Here is a 14,311-nt window from a genome sequence, read left to right as displayed (position 1 = left end):
TCGCAGCAAAGTCTCGAACTTTGATGGAACAATCAAAGTGGCTTTTCTAATCCACATACCTATAAAATGTATGTAGCAGCTTTATATAATCAGTGGTAAATGCTCAAGACCCAGCATTGAAAAAATACAATGCCAATAACAGTGCACAGAGAATACAATACGTCTGCGGGCACGTGGATTTAGCCACATTTCGTGTAGAAATGAACAATTGAGTAGACTTGAAAATGGAGAAGCACAATTACGACCCATACAATGTGTGTGAAAAGTACACGTGCCATATGGTCGACGGTCCAGATCGCATCACTCAGTCCTTGAGATCTGACAGTGATACTGGGGACTTGAACACCATACCCTTTGGAACCTCTTTCCACTGTTTACTCTCATCGAGAAGTGCCTGGCACCCATCCCACTCCTTCCGGATAGCTTGCGCATGCGTTTCGCTCCTCGGAGTGATCTTTGCAGGGAAAGGGCTTGGCTGCACTAGGAACCCCTCCGTGAGGTCGTCCTGGTCCGGCACGATCTCTCGTCCCTGAGCATCAATAGCCTTCTCAAAGTTGAAGGCCCACAGTAGCCTCGAGATGCTCAAGAATAAGGAACGGTCGGCGATGTGCATGCCCTGGCACACTCTGCGCCCGGCTCCGAAGACGAAGTGATCTCTCTGGCTGGGGTCGCTGTTCATCGCTGCCTCCGCCGATGTCTGGTTGTCACCTTCATAGCGAGAGGGATCGAAGGCTCGTGGATTCTTGAATCTATTCTCGTCCATGTTGATGCCCCAAACATTGTCTGAACTTTTGTTAGCTTCTGTCCGGCAAAGAAGAAAGCGGATACCATGATTAAAGCTTACACATCACTGAGGCGCCTTTGGGGATCTTATAACCCATGTACTCATCGTCCTGGATGACAGCGTGCGGCATCCCGAGGATGGCTGTGGGCATCCAACGCAGTGTCTCCTTGATGCAGGCGCGGATATAAGGCAAGGAGTCCCAATCGTCGGTATTTGGGAGCCGCTTGTTGCCGCAGACGCTGTCTAGCTCTAATTGAGCTTTCTTCTGGGCCTCTGGGTATAGAACCATAGCCTGGACGAAGCCACTGAGAGTAGAAGCCGTCGTATCTGAGCCAGCTTCGTGAAGGGATCCAACAATGTATCCCGCTAGATCATCAGAGAAGCCATAGCTCTTTTGGCCTTCAGCTACGCCGACGCTGAAACAAGGCTGTGTATTGTTAGCCTCTTCATGTAGTACCAGCCATTAACACCAAGAGCCTCACCATTGCTGTCCCCTTGCGGATCTTTTCCTTTGTCTTCATCCAATGGCCCACGTAGAGTGCTTTCTCCTTCTTGTGTAGCTGCTTAGCATAGCGCTGCAATGGAAGCATGGACTCTGGTAATCTCCTTAGAATTGGAAAAACGTCCAAAAAGGCCGCAGTACCCGAACGCATGACCTCGCTCCACTGCTCGACGCATTCGTACAGCCTCTTGAGATTCTCATCATGAATATCGATCGTCCTGAAACCAAATACCATTTGTGTGGTGAGGGAGTTGGTGAAGCGGCGGATGTGGTCGGCAAAGAAATGTGGCTCGTCTAAAATGCCATTCAACATCTGCTTGCTCTCGAGGTCCTGGTATGGCACGTATCCTTTCGATGCGTTTATGTGCAGGACGGTATGCATAATCTTGCGTATCATACGCCAGGTTTCGCCGTATTTCTAAAGCCACTCGGGGTCAGACCTGGATGATCACATTTGAACTCGAGCGAAGAATACCCTAGGGTAGCATCAGGAGGGTCAACTAGGATACATACCATGAGCAGTACACGCAGGTACCCGCTCACTAAGTTGCCAAGGTAGAGCTCAGGACGAGAGGAGTAGATATTGCTGCGCTTATCCAGCAAATCCTTCACAGCTTTATCGGACGATAGTACTATCATGATGTCCGTTCCGAGTATGAGAGAGTAAACAGGCCTAGCATGCGAACTCAGCGATATTCTCTGCTATCAAACGCTGCTTAGGCTTTGCAAACATACCCATATTCCTCCGCCCACTTCTTGAACTGATGGTGTGGGCTCTTGGAAGGCATTTGGTGCAGGTTTCCAATTATGGGCATCGTTGGAGGCCCGGGAGGGTAGTTCTTTGGCCTACGGCCGACATTGCGTAGCTTATAGATGATGGCGGCGGCCACAATGATAAGCGGGATGAAGGTCGTGTACGCCATGATTCTATTTGCCTTTCAGAAGCTTTTCACATGTGTGTAATCAAAATTTCAGGAGTTTAATGCTACAGAAATTGGGAAGAAAGGGGACGTGGGCGGGACGAGGTAGTACTACTAGTAGTTGTCCTTCAGGCGCAAATCGTTACTTCTTATTAATTTGACTGCAGCCAAGGTGCCTTGTGAGGGGCCTCACACCATTCTGCCCCTCATTAAGTCTCAGAATGCCACGCATCTCACGGCAGACCGCACTGTTGTACTGGTGCTATTCTGACCAGGATCGTCATGCAGCCGGCCGTCCGGAACCAGCGGCCGACTACTACTCACTAGGAGTTCCAATGATACGTGTCTACAGAGAGGAGGACATATTAATTTGCTGTGTGCAACTTATCATGCCGTGAGATCCCCATCAAATGGCAAGGACATTGAAGGTAAGCCGCAGGATGACTTGTCCCTCGGGTCAGAACGTGGCCAATCGCTCTCTTAGCTATGTTGAACAAGCAGAATTGACGTTGTAACCGTATCATCTGACAGCTGCAATCTCTCCGCTTCTGTATCTGATTTGTCGTGATGGCGCGGCACCACCTCGACTCTGCAGATCAAGCGCTTACTAAGATGGTAGCATGGCAATTGTAGGGGCAATATCACGTTTGCCATAACAGCCATGATCCAGAGATAAATTGGATTTGCTGAGGATACGTCCGGAACGTGCGCCTCTTCCCAATCCACACGTCCAGCGGCGCGCCGAATGCCATGTTGTAAGTTCGCTCTGTGAGATGTCATTGCTCTAGATCCCCACATGATCGTGGTGAGAAAATAGTGAATTGCCTGCTGTAGATCGCGCTGAACACCGCAGCCATGCACTAAACTCAAGCCACGTCGTCTCATGAGCGGCCAAAGACCTACCAACTTTGATCCGGTGTCCGCTCCGCAGCTACAGAACCTGCGTGATGAATGGATGGGAAAGCCCTTGGAGCTCACATGGATTGCGGAACCTGTAAGATACCGTAGCGGGATGCCAATATATGCTGAAAGCGTTCCGACTGCGCAGCACTTGCGAAGTGCGCGGCGGTTGATATCTGAGGCATCCTACGGAAGGTGGAAACCGTTTAAAGCAGAAAGATTATGTACTGAAATTTTAAAATGTCAAGCTACAAAGACTCTGCATTGATACGTGGCATCTCACAGATCCGTGTTTCATCAGAGTGCAGGAAAATGATAAGCATTTCAACCAGATCATAATATTCTTTAACGTTCTACTATGATTTCAGAAATACGTGGACCTTGGGGTGGGTATGTATTGAGTGCGCCAGTGTCACGGCCTCGAGATGCGTTGTTTTGGAGATAAAAATGCCCCCGCTACTGCTGCCAATGTGCAGCCTGAGGTGGAAGACTATGGCCCTCCGCAAAACCTGAAGCCTCCGCTCCCAGCCTTCTCACGATGGGATCTCGACTTCCTTGGCTCTCTATTCTACGTACCCGATCTCCACCAAGGTGCCCCAAGGCGACATTCTCCGAGTCCCGTGTTTGTCCTCGGTCTGTCTTGCTAGTCGCCTTCACCAGTCGCAACCACCAACCTCTCTTTCCCAAATCTGTTGAGTCGTTTCCGGAGATACCAAGTTCACCACTGTTACCTCGATCTGCTATCTGGCTCCCTCGAGGCTGTAAGCTATCTACCAGGCGGTTCAATATCACAAACTCCATCTTGAGTTTAATACCGTACACACACGGTTTGAATGCCCCTTGTAGATAGAATAAATCCGCATATTGTATTCCCAAGAGGGTGATATCCAAGGCGATAATAAACAGATTGATGTAGATTAGTTGATACAGTAGGGATATCCTGTCGGCTGTAGACTTGGACGCTGACCCATGTATCGTCCCTCGAAGCAGTCTGGTGCGGCTCAGAAACTTGCGCGTTTGCCAGACGTACAGAATGCTCAGAGATGTTTCTTGCACGAAAAATGCTGTTGTCTGGAGACGGTCCCAGATGGGATTGATACGGGACAGGTTCGGGTCTATGTTGGTTGCTTGCTGTGCGAATGTAACCATTAGATGTCTACAATACAAGACTGAAATATTGGGCCAGTGACTTACGGTCAGGATACCCATGATAATAGTTGGTACCGAGAAGACGACCGAATCGAAAAGCAAGATGACTGAAATCCAGCGCAAAGCTGAGTTGTGCTGCCTTTACAAGCCATTCTAAGTTTAGACGCCATACCAGATCCCTCATTTTCTGGGGCCGAGGGTGAACTCACATGATCAGATGCAAGCGCGAATATAGGACCCAGCTCTGCGGCACTACCATAATAAACCAGGTTAGATATATCATAGTAATCGAGCCTTTCAGATTTTTCCACACCCCAAAGTCGGCTAATATGATGAACAATGACTGTAGGATGGAACCCCAAGAGCACAGGGCGCATGACCAAAAGTAAAGTCCCCGCCACTTCTTGAAACGCATAAAGAGCGAAAAGTTGATTTCAACTCCGATATACCATGAGATTCCGGAAAAAGCGGCCATGGTCATTGCCATAGGCAGATCATTATTGATGTCAGGTGTTGTGCTCATTTTGCTTGGCTAGACGGGGAAGCTGATTCGGGCTGAGCAAAGCGATTGTTACCGAGGAGCACATGTAAAGTTGGAGTCAGCAGAGTAAATATCACGGGCATCGAACTGAGTCTGACGCCCCGAGACTTCCACTGTCGGTGGGGGGAAAACACGGCCAAGGGTGGCACAGCATTAACAGGCCGTCGCAGTGAGCCGAGTTCACAGGCACTCAGGCACACACGACAAATTATTCCACAATCGCAGCCTGCGGCGCAGAAGGTGACACGACATTCACTAGCGTGTAGAAAGGATGGTCTCATGGAAATTCAGGTAATATCCGCCGCGGATCTCGCAACCACAGAGGCGGATAAGGCTTCGACGTATGCAGTATGATGTGGAGCGTAGTGCATGGCCACCCACCTAAAGGTCGCACACATGCAGCAGTTACTCAGCAGCCACATAATGTGACAAGTCGTACTCATTCAATGAGCAGGCCAAGTCATCATTGATTCGCACAACGAAACGGAACTGCACCAAAACAAGATGATCGGCCCACGAGTCTGTACAATTTTGGAACTTGGCATGCATTGTGAAATACCATTTCTGGAGTGGAAACCCGCGTTGTTTCCTCCCCACCCAACAGCCAGCAGCCAACAGGAAGTATTTGTGTTTCATGCAGGCGTTGGTTGCTTACTTGCATCAGGCGCCCGCTGCCCCGCGGGGCTCCCAGCCTTCCTTGGCCATCTCGAATGACTCCATTGTGAAGGCCGGGGAGACGGTGCATCCCACCAGCGTCCACTCCCCCAGACTCTTTGCGTGCTGCCACTGTCCCAATTCGACGATAGCCTGAGGTCTTTGTCCCTATAGGTATGTTAAACTGAGGTCAGCCCGCTGTACGATGGTCAAGTCCGGAAGGACTCGGAGTGACCTAGAGGAGTCTCATACGCACATCCCACAGGTCGTTCCCCAGAACAATGTCCTTCAGGGGCGTCCCGTCATCCCAGGAAAGAGAAAGCTTCAACGGAGCACCCGCATAGTAGTGCCAGACCTCGGTAGCATCTAGAACTCGATGCCAGTGAGAGAGTCCTGACTCGCCCTCAAGGAGGTAGTAGATGCAGGTACCGGGGGACCGGTTATCTGATGACAGATGAGGATCCCGAAATGTCTCGATGAAGTAGCCCTTTTCCGGGTGTGGCTTGAGGTTCAGGGCAGCAATGACATCTTTTGCAGAGCGGGCGTTTGCCATTTCGAAAATTTCTTTGCCTGAAATTGAGGCTGTTGATTCGCACCTACGTGCACAGTGTGGTGGAGGAAGGCCGATGAACAGAGTATCTGAACTCAATACGCCGATGGAAGACAGGTCGACGCTACCCTCAATTCCAAGAAAGATATGTTGGCAGTCTTTCGGCCAGGCTTTAAGTACTGGAAGGTGTGGGCCTCAGTCGCTCAGTGATACAAACACGTGTGGGCCGCAGTCACTCTCCAATGGGTGAAAATGCCGAGCTCCCCTTGCTGGTCACCCCTTCCAAGGTTGTTGGCCACCCCTATAGGGCCTGCATGACCAATTCCCGGGTCTGAATGTGGCAAATTGGCTACAAATTGACAAGGCCGGCTTCGATCTGTTCAAGCCATTTGTGAATTTTGTAACACCTTGCTCTCGGCTCGGTCGGAACGCAGGTAGTGAGGTATTGCGTAGTGTCGTGACACCAGATGATAGCAGGCTGGCAGGCTGGATCCCAATGAAGGCTTTGAATGTTTCGCAGCTCACTGCACGCTAGGTGGCCTGCTGAATTGATATTCATACCCCAGGGTACTGACTTCAGGACATGATTGTGTCACGTACTTGTGTTGTCCAACCAATAAGCCTCCAAGGTACTACCACGGCGGAATCCTTCCTGTAAAGTAAGCGAGTTTCTATTCCGTACACGTCCGAAGCCTGTAAAGTAAAAGTGCGCAAAACTTTTGCAACCAAGCTGAAATGTTCTTCTGGCTGAAGAATACGGCCCACTAAAAAATGACTCTGGAAACTTGTGTATCTCATGCTCACGTTCAAGAGGCTATTTTCTAAATACAACTTGATAGCTGTTGCTCGACAGCGGTTGCAATCCGCGGAGATCTGTTGGTGGAGACTGTCTCACGGCAAACAGCCAACCAGCTCAACAAGATTCACGAGCCGGAGTCCAACTGCACATGTACAGGGACTTGGTACGAAGTACACCCAACAAGCCCCTTACTTAGGCAAGGGTGATTGCAGGGGGCATCTTGCAGTAGCGTTCTATGTACTCTCCAACATTGAACCCCACCGAAGACTACAAAAGGCTACCTGGTCACGGTCTCCCTATCATCTTTCGGGTGAGCAACCTAAGTATGCAAACGACAGGTACTACTCTGCATGTCAGATCCCATCCACACGGCGCCAATTCAACCCACTCACGACAGCTTCGCCGCATTCACAAGTAGCAGTGTGGTCCAGCACTGTCACTCTACATTTCCACCCAAGACAACTGATGTGATCTGCGCTGCGCTGCCCTGCCAAAGTAGGCATTTACCGGCCCGATGACGCCGCTGCCGTACTACTCCCTGCTTCCAGGCCTTTTGTCCTTGGCAAATATTCCCAATGTCGCTCTCTGCGGACCAGATTTCCGGGCCCAGCCCTGGACGCCTATCAGCAAGCGCTCGGTCGAGGAGATTATCGAGAAACTGGGCCTGATCCCCAACGTCGAGAAGGGCTACTACGTTCAGACATTTGAGGACCCCTACACCATCCCGTACCTGAACCGCTCAGCGAGCACGGCTATCTATTACCTCCTCGAGGGCAGTGCCGGAGACTCGGTCTGGCACCGCGTAGACGCAGTCGAGGTCTGGCACTATTATGCCGGCGCGCCCCTAGTCCTGTCGCTTTCATTTGACGACGGGCAGCCTCTCCGGGAGCAGACCCTCGGCCCGGATATCTTTAACGATCAGGAGCCGCAAGTGGTCGTCCAGAAGAGCGAGTGGCAGTCTGCGAGAAGCTTAGGGGAGTGGACACTAGTGGGGACAACAGGTTGGTTCTCTCATCACCCTGAAGCCAGGGGGTGGCGGCGAAAATATGATGATGGTGTCACTGACATGTGCACAGTTGCTCCTGGATTTGTGCCAAGTGGCGTTGAGCTTGCGGACCCCGATTGGACCCCAAATACGGCATAATTGGTTCATCTGTGAATACAAGCAAGGTCTGCAGGGGCTAGGGTAGCTGTGCTAGGAGTGACAAAATACGGACTGGCTTCTCGAGAGGGTTTCCACACAATACCTTCTAAGTTCCTTACTAGAATCACGTACATTATTACAACTTGAAGAGCACAGCCACATTTCAAAAAGTTGTTAAATCTCATGACGAAGTCCCTGTAGATTGCCCACCTCTAACAGGTTGTCTTGAGGAAGTTGTCCTAGGAGATGACTGGAGGTCATCCTTCTTAGGAATGGGGGATGCAGATACTGTGGACAATAAAGAAGTGAAAACCGAGAACCGCAAACTCGTAGTAATCAATGCCGTAGTCACGCAAGTCATCCTTTCAAACATCAGTTCTCAAAACATCCGCAATGCAATGAGCGATGCTGTCTTTTTTTTATATTTTTTTATTATGATATTCATCTTAGAAACAGTACCTCGCACTTCAGACTCATATCGCCAAAATGTGACGGCCCCGAGGGGGGGGGGTTAAAACCTGCTCGGCAGGGCGTGGATGACATCGATCTCTCCTCATGCAGGGCGCGGGCAAGGACCTCGGGATTTGGGGTCATGGCATTCACGCACTTCTCCCACCTGTCGCAAAACCCAACCTACAGTAGTTCAACTCGTCCGATTTGGCAGGCGACAAGAATCAACCCAACAATATCTGCCCATCTGGAGAATGCCGTCGACTGAGGGACTTCCCAAGCCCCCGCGCGTGACTGGCGGCTGTCTCTGTGGGTCTGTCCGCTACCGCGTGGACTTTCCCCATGACTTTGACTTCGTCAAGAACGTAAGTTAATTCATCCTCCTCTTTTCCAGTCTGCTAATGATGACATGAACAACAGACGGGCACCTGTCAATGCACCCAGTGCCGTCGCAACTCAGGCTCGATCTTCTGGTCCTGCATCCAGGTCCCCAAGGCGTGCCTGAGGTGGGCCACCGTGAAAGACGCGACCTCAACTGCGAGCAAGGACGGAAGTTGGTCGTCATTTGAGAGTCCGCCGTCTGCACTGCGGTTGTACTCGGCCACCACCGGGGTCGGACGCGGTTTCTGCGCAAACTGCGGTGGCTTCCTTACTTGGATGAGACACGAGGGCTCCATGGTCGATATCTCTGCGGGAACCATCGACCCGCTGTATTTGATCGGCCCCGATGATGACCTCGAGGTGGGAAAAACGGACGTTGAGGGCCAGGAGGTTCCCAAGGGAGGCTATGGGGCCGTTCTTGCGGGTGGTCATGGTAGAAACCTTTGGTGTCGCAATGAGATCAAAGGCGTCACTGATGGACTTCCGGCAGTGGGTGTTGGTCGAGGAGAGAGGTTTTCCCAAGATGGCTAATAGACTTGTACCTGGCAGCTCAAAATACTGGTAATCTGCTCTAGTCTGGAAATCTCAGTTACCTTTGGTCTGATTTAACATGCGGCGTGTTGACAGGCGTGCGAGTAAGGCGACTGAGTACCTAGGGCGGATCAAAGCGGGCCATTCTTGTTCGTCCCTGACCCTATCATAACAATCAGTCGAGTGTTTGATCAAAGATTGTCAGGTCTTGGAGTCTAACAAATGGACAAGGAGTTTTCTATGGCGCAATCTGACACGAACACCTAAGGAGCCAATTGGAAGCTGCCCAGGTGTCTCAGGTCCGACGTCTACAGTTGCCCTATTGTTCCCAGCTCGGGACAATGGGACGACTTCAAATGTTCGCATTATGGGGCAGACCTCGGACGATTGAGGGCTCTACTCTATTCAATTGGCAATTGTTCTCAATTGTAGTCCTTGCAATGGCGTCTGCTTGTCGAAAATTCTTCTACTACTTAAGTATGGGCCATCAGGCCGTCTGGCCTCAACGCCATCTACTTCAGAGTCTTGAAAGACGACGTGTGCTGTTACTTCCAAGTTGCGATTCTTATTTGTGTACTTCAGACTGTACATCATGGAGGAAGCAAAGACTCGGAACCTGTACGCCGACCTGGGCCTCACCGACAACTGGGCCTCCCTGGGTGAGATTGACCTCGCCCATATGGAGCTCACGAGCAAGCTCGACCCGGAGGTCAACCCGGCGGCGGGCCCCACCGACGCTGCTGAGCTCTCAAAGGTAACATCCACATGGTCACCAGCGTAACCATCACCGGCAGTAGTCCTAACAGTTTGTTGTCATTCTTCAGGTCAAGAGCGCCTACGAGATCCTGCGCGACCCTCAGAAGCGTGCCGAGTACAACCGCACCCGCAACGACCTCACCAGGCACAAGAGGCCGAGCGCACTCTGGCGGAAGCACAAGGCCGGTTGGAAGTCGCCCCTCGACCAGGTGCTGCGGGTGGCGCGGATGCAGCTGGTGTCAAGGGCGTGGCAAAAGGCACAGACAAGACGGCTCCCGAGAAACGCGCAGCTGCGGGCCCAGGCACAGCTGCGAGCCCACGCCAACCACCTCGACCTGTTCCACGCGCTGTCGAAGTCGCACGGAGGTGCGGTTGCACTCCGACACGTCGGGCTGGGACCGGTTGAGGAGCTGCCACAGTACTGGGCAGTCTTTGACCCGGCGTACGAGCTCGGAAAGACGATGAGGGAGGCGAAGCGTCAACAGACACGGAAGGAGGCGATAGAGACGGCATGGGCGGAACTATCCAGGATCTAGCAACTATTCTGCTCCACAGGCTGCCTTAGGAGTCCATTGACAAAAGGGTGAGGAGGGAGGTTTGAAGGGCAGAGGCCAGCCATGGTCGAAAGGGTCAAAAGGGGGGTGAAATCAGTTCAGATGCAGGAACTACTTATTACTCAGGTACTCTACTACAAAATGCTTCTCCATAAGAATTTCTCATTACACAGTAGGAACTCGTCTTGTCATGAGAATGTCTCGTTCAGACCAGGATCCCTGTCCCTCTGGCGATGGTATCATGACCCTAGTTGATCTTTGCCGCTGTCTCGGAAAAACGAGAGTTGCCCCCCCCCCAGTTAAATACCCCCTATTCCTCAATTAAACTAAAACTTCGCTAGTAGGGCAGAAACTCCAACATTTTTACCAAAATACTTTTATTAATCTTATTAATACTAATAATAAGTTATTTTTATTATCTAATTAGATAAAAATAATATTATATTAGTTTTATATAATTAATTTAAACTTAATTTATAAAAATATATATAACCTATTTATTTTAATATAAGGTAATATTAATTTAGCTAATTTTATAAATAATATTATTAAATTAATTTATTAAATTTAAACTATTTAATATTTATTATATAAAATTTACTTAAAGAGTTAAATTATATAATTTATTAATAAAAATATTATATTATTTAAATAGTTATATATTTAAAAGCTAACTATTAAAGTAATTAAGGTTTAGTAAATTATTTAAAAGTATTTATAAATACCTAAAGATTGTTTAAAATAAGGCTATTATAATAAATTAAATAATTTAAAAGTATAAAAATACTATTAAAGTTAATAATAAAAGAATATATTTAATAATAAGAAAGAAAAGGCTTTAAAAGGTATTAATAATAAGAACTCTTTTATTAATAAAATAGAATTTTAATAAATAATAATAATAATAATATTAAATATCTTAAAAGTTGCTTAATTAACTCTTTAATATAGATATACCTAAATAAATTAACTTTAATTTTATTTATTAAAATTTATAACTTAAAAGCTAATACTATTTTTATTATATAACTTAAAAATAAATTATTATATTAAAAGAGGAGAATAAAAATTAAGAAATTTAAGGCCTTTTATTAAATTATATTAATTTATTTAGAAATTTAATTAAAAAAGTATAAAACTATTTAAATATAATTATTAAATTAAAAGATATTTTTATTAAGGTTAATTAGTTTATAAATTAAAATTTTTAATTTTATAATTAAAAATTATAAGAAAAGATATTAATAAAAGGATTAAAGTATTTAATTATAATAATATTATAAATATATTTTTAAATCTTAAAGACTCTTTTTTTAATTTTTATATAACTATAAGGTTATATTACTAATATAAGAGTTATAAATACTTATATTATAAGGTAATTATTTAATTAAATAACTATTAATTAAAGTTTTTAGTTATTATTAGTTATTTAGTAGATAGCTACTTTAAGGATAACTTACTAATAATTAAGTGGGTAGTAGATATAAATATATTTAATAAAATTTAAACTTTAAAACTTTTTAACCTATATTAATAACTATTAGATAAAAGTTAAAATAAAAATAAAATAAACTTTATATAAAAAAGTATAAATAATTAATAAGAATATAATTATATTTTTAAGTAATTATTATAGAGCTAATTATTATTATTAAAATAAAAGGATTTTTATAATAATAGTATTTTATTAAATAAAATAATATATATATTAATTTATTTAATAAAATTTAAGGATTAATTTAATATAATTATAATAAATAATATTATAATTAAATATTTATTAAAAATTTTTTAATTATTAGATAGCTTAAATAAAATTTAATAAAAGAAGTTTAATAATAATAAAATTAGCTTTATTTTTTTAAAAGAAGTAATAAAATAAAAGTAAAAGAAAGTAATATTAATATAATTATTAATTTATTATTTAATATTAATTTATTTAAGGTTAGATATAATTAAGTAATTTTAATAAAATTATTATTATTATTATTATTATTAACTTTTTTATAAATTTAATAGAGCTTTATTATTACTAATAGTAATAATAATAGCACTTAAAAGTTTATAATAAAGGTGAAAGCTATTAATTATTTTTTATTATTATTATTATAAATAAAGAGAGATAAAATAATTTTATATTAAGAGTTTATTATAAAATATTTTAAAAATATTTTAAAATTTATTAAAAAGCTTAATTTAAGTAATTTATAAAAATTATAAAGTATAAAGGGCTTAACTTTTATAAACTTTATAAAAGAAGGATATTTAATTTAATAGGTATAACTTAAAGGCTATTTTACTAATTAAAATACTAATTAAGTTATATTTAAAGAGGAAGAAGAATTTTACTAATTTCTTTAATAATAATAATAATAAAAGGATTTATTACTATAATAGAGGCTATTAAATAGCTACTTAATAAACTATTAAGTAAATATTAAAATATATATTTTATAAAGCCTATAAAAATTATTTAACTAACTAATTAATTTTATTTAATATTAAACTTTATAATTAAGTTAGTTATTTAATAAAAGAATTAAAAGTTTATTAAAATAGTCTCTCTTATTTAATAAAGTAAAAAGTTATATAATAAGTTTTAAAGGATTTTTAAATAAAGAAAATAGTAATTAGGTATATAAAAGATATAATTAGTAATAAAAGTAGTTAAAAAGGAAAGTTATTTATTTTAAATAAATAAAGTAAATTAAATATTTAGTATTAAATACCTAATTAATTAAATAGATTTACCTATAGTTAATTTATTTATTTTAACCTTTAACTATTAATTTAATTATTTAACTTATAAATAATACTTTTTATTTATATAACTTTATTTAATTAAAACTTTATTAATTTTAATTTTTATAACTTTTAATTAAAACTATTATATTTATTTTATTTTATATTTTTTTAATATTTATATATAGTAAAAATATCCTTAAATAGCCTTAACTTTAAATTTAACCTTTTAGATATAAAAATAAAAATTAAATAAAATTTTTATTTAAATTATAGTTTAATAACTTATATTAATATTAATAATATAAATAGTATTTTAAGTTATTAAAATATACCTTAATAAGATTAAAATTAAGGAGTATAAAAGTAAATACTTATACTTTATACTTTTATATTTATTACTTTAATTATTTTTATTTTATAATATTAAAAGTATTATTTATTATAAAGATTAACTTTAAGTTTAAATATAGGTTTATTTTTAATAAAATACTTTTTAACTATTAAAGGAAAAACTTTTTTATTATATAACTTTTATATATTATAATAATAAATAAATTATTTAATATAATTATAAAGAAAATATAAAGGTGAGCCTTTTATTTAAAAGACTTTTAACCTATAGGGTATATTTAATAAGTATTTAACCTATTCTTTTATACTATTTTATTTATTAAAATTAAACTTATTAATAAAAATAAATATTTTTATTATATAACTTAATTAATATATTTATTAAAGGTAATAATTATAAAGCTCCTTATTATATTAATAGGTTAATATATATATTTATTTATTACTTTATATATAAGCTTTAAGGGTATTATTTATTATTTTTATAATAATATTAATTTATAACTATTTAATAAAAGTATTATATTTTATTAAAATATAAGTTTAACTTATTAAATAAAAGATTTTTAACTTTTAATTTATATAATTTATATATTA

The 14,311-nt window shown here is 41.8% G+C and overlaps 5 protein-coding genes across 5 annotated transcripts; 3 read left to right on the top strand and 2 right to left on the bottom strand.

Annotated features, from left to right (window-relative positions):
* Positions 1 to 166: 166 nt before the first annotated feature.
* KVR01_006201 (uncharacterized protein) lies at positions 167 to 2,239 on the bottom strand. Its single transcript, XM_044789584.1, has 5 exons — positions 2,022 to 2,239; positions 1,800 to 1,959; positions 1,267 to 1,704; positions 845 to 1,211; positions 167 to 783 (listed from the first exon to the last, which is right to left on the bottom strand). The coding sequence occupies exons 1-5, from the start codon at positions 2,207 to 2,209 to the stop codon at positions 305 to 307; spliced, it is 1,632 nt and encodes a 543-aa protein (XP_044645004.1). The 5' UTR covers positions 2,210 to 2,239; the 3' UTR covers positions 167 to 304.
* A 2,838-nt stretch (positions 2,240 to 5,077) lies between these two features.
* On the bottom strand, positions 5,078 to 6,237 carry KVR01_006065 (uncharacterized protein). Its single transcript, XM_044791305.1, has 2 exons — positions 5,707 to 6,237; positions 5,078 to 5,618 (listed from the first exon to the last, which is right to left on the bottom strand). Exons 1-2 carry the CDS (start codon positions 6,001 to 6,003, stop codon positions 5,457 to 5,459), a joined length of 459 nt encoding a protein of 152 aa, XP_044644868.1. The 5' UTR covers positions 6,004 to 6,237; the 3' UTR covers positions 5,078 to 5,456.
* Positions 6,238 to 7,130: 893 nt separating this feature from the next.
* KVR01_006251 (uncharacterized protein) lies at positions 7,131 to 8,127 on the top strand. Its single transcript, XM_044787295.1, has 2 exons — positions 7,131 to 7,800; positions 7,876 to 8,127. The coding sequence occupies exons 1-2, from the start codon at positions 7,314 to 7,316 to the stop codon at positions 7,941 to 7,943; spliced, it is 555 nt and encodes a 184-aa protein (XP_044645054.1). The 5' UTR covers positions 7,131 to 7,313; the 3' UTR covers positions 7,944 to 8,127.
* Positions 8,128 to 8,521: 394 nt separating this feature from the next.
* On the top strand, positions 8,522 to 9,383 carry KVR01_006461 (uncharacterized protein). The gene is made up of 2 exons (XM_044781248.1): positions 8,522 to 8,758; positions 8,814 to 9,383. The coding sequence occupies exons 1-2, from the start codon at positions 8,648 to 8,650 to the stop codon at positions 9,303 to 9,305; spliced, it is 603 nt and encodes a 200-aa protein (XP_044645264.1). The 5' UTR covers positions 8,522 to 8,647; the 3' UTR covers positions 9,306 to 9,383.
* A 514-nt stretch (positions 9,384 to 9,897) lies between these two features.
* On the top strand, positions 9,898 to 10,597 carry KVR01_006219 (uncharacterized protein; the record flags this gene model as incomplete). Its single annotated transcript, XM_044793465.1, has 2 exons — positions 9,898 to 10,059; positions 10,130 to 10,597. 2 exons carry the CDS (start codon positions 9,898 to 9,900, stop codon positions 10,595 to 10,597), a joined length of 630 nt encoding a protein of 209 aa, XP_044645022.1.
* Between the last annotated feature and the right edge of the window lie 3,714 nt (positions 10,598 to 14,311).

The sequence above is a fragment of the Diaporthe batatas genome (genome assembly GCF_019321695.1).
Source record: "Diaporthe batatas strain CRI 302-4 chromosome Unknown Contig00006, whole genome shotgun sequence".
NCBI lineage: Eukaryota > Fungi > Ascomycota > Sordariomycetes > Diaporthales > Diaporthaceae > Diaporthe > Diaporthe batatas.
This window is presented reverse-complemented; position numbering and strand designations above follow the sequence as displayed.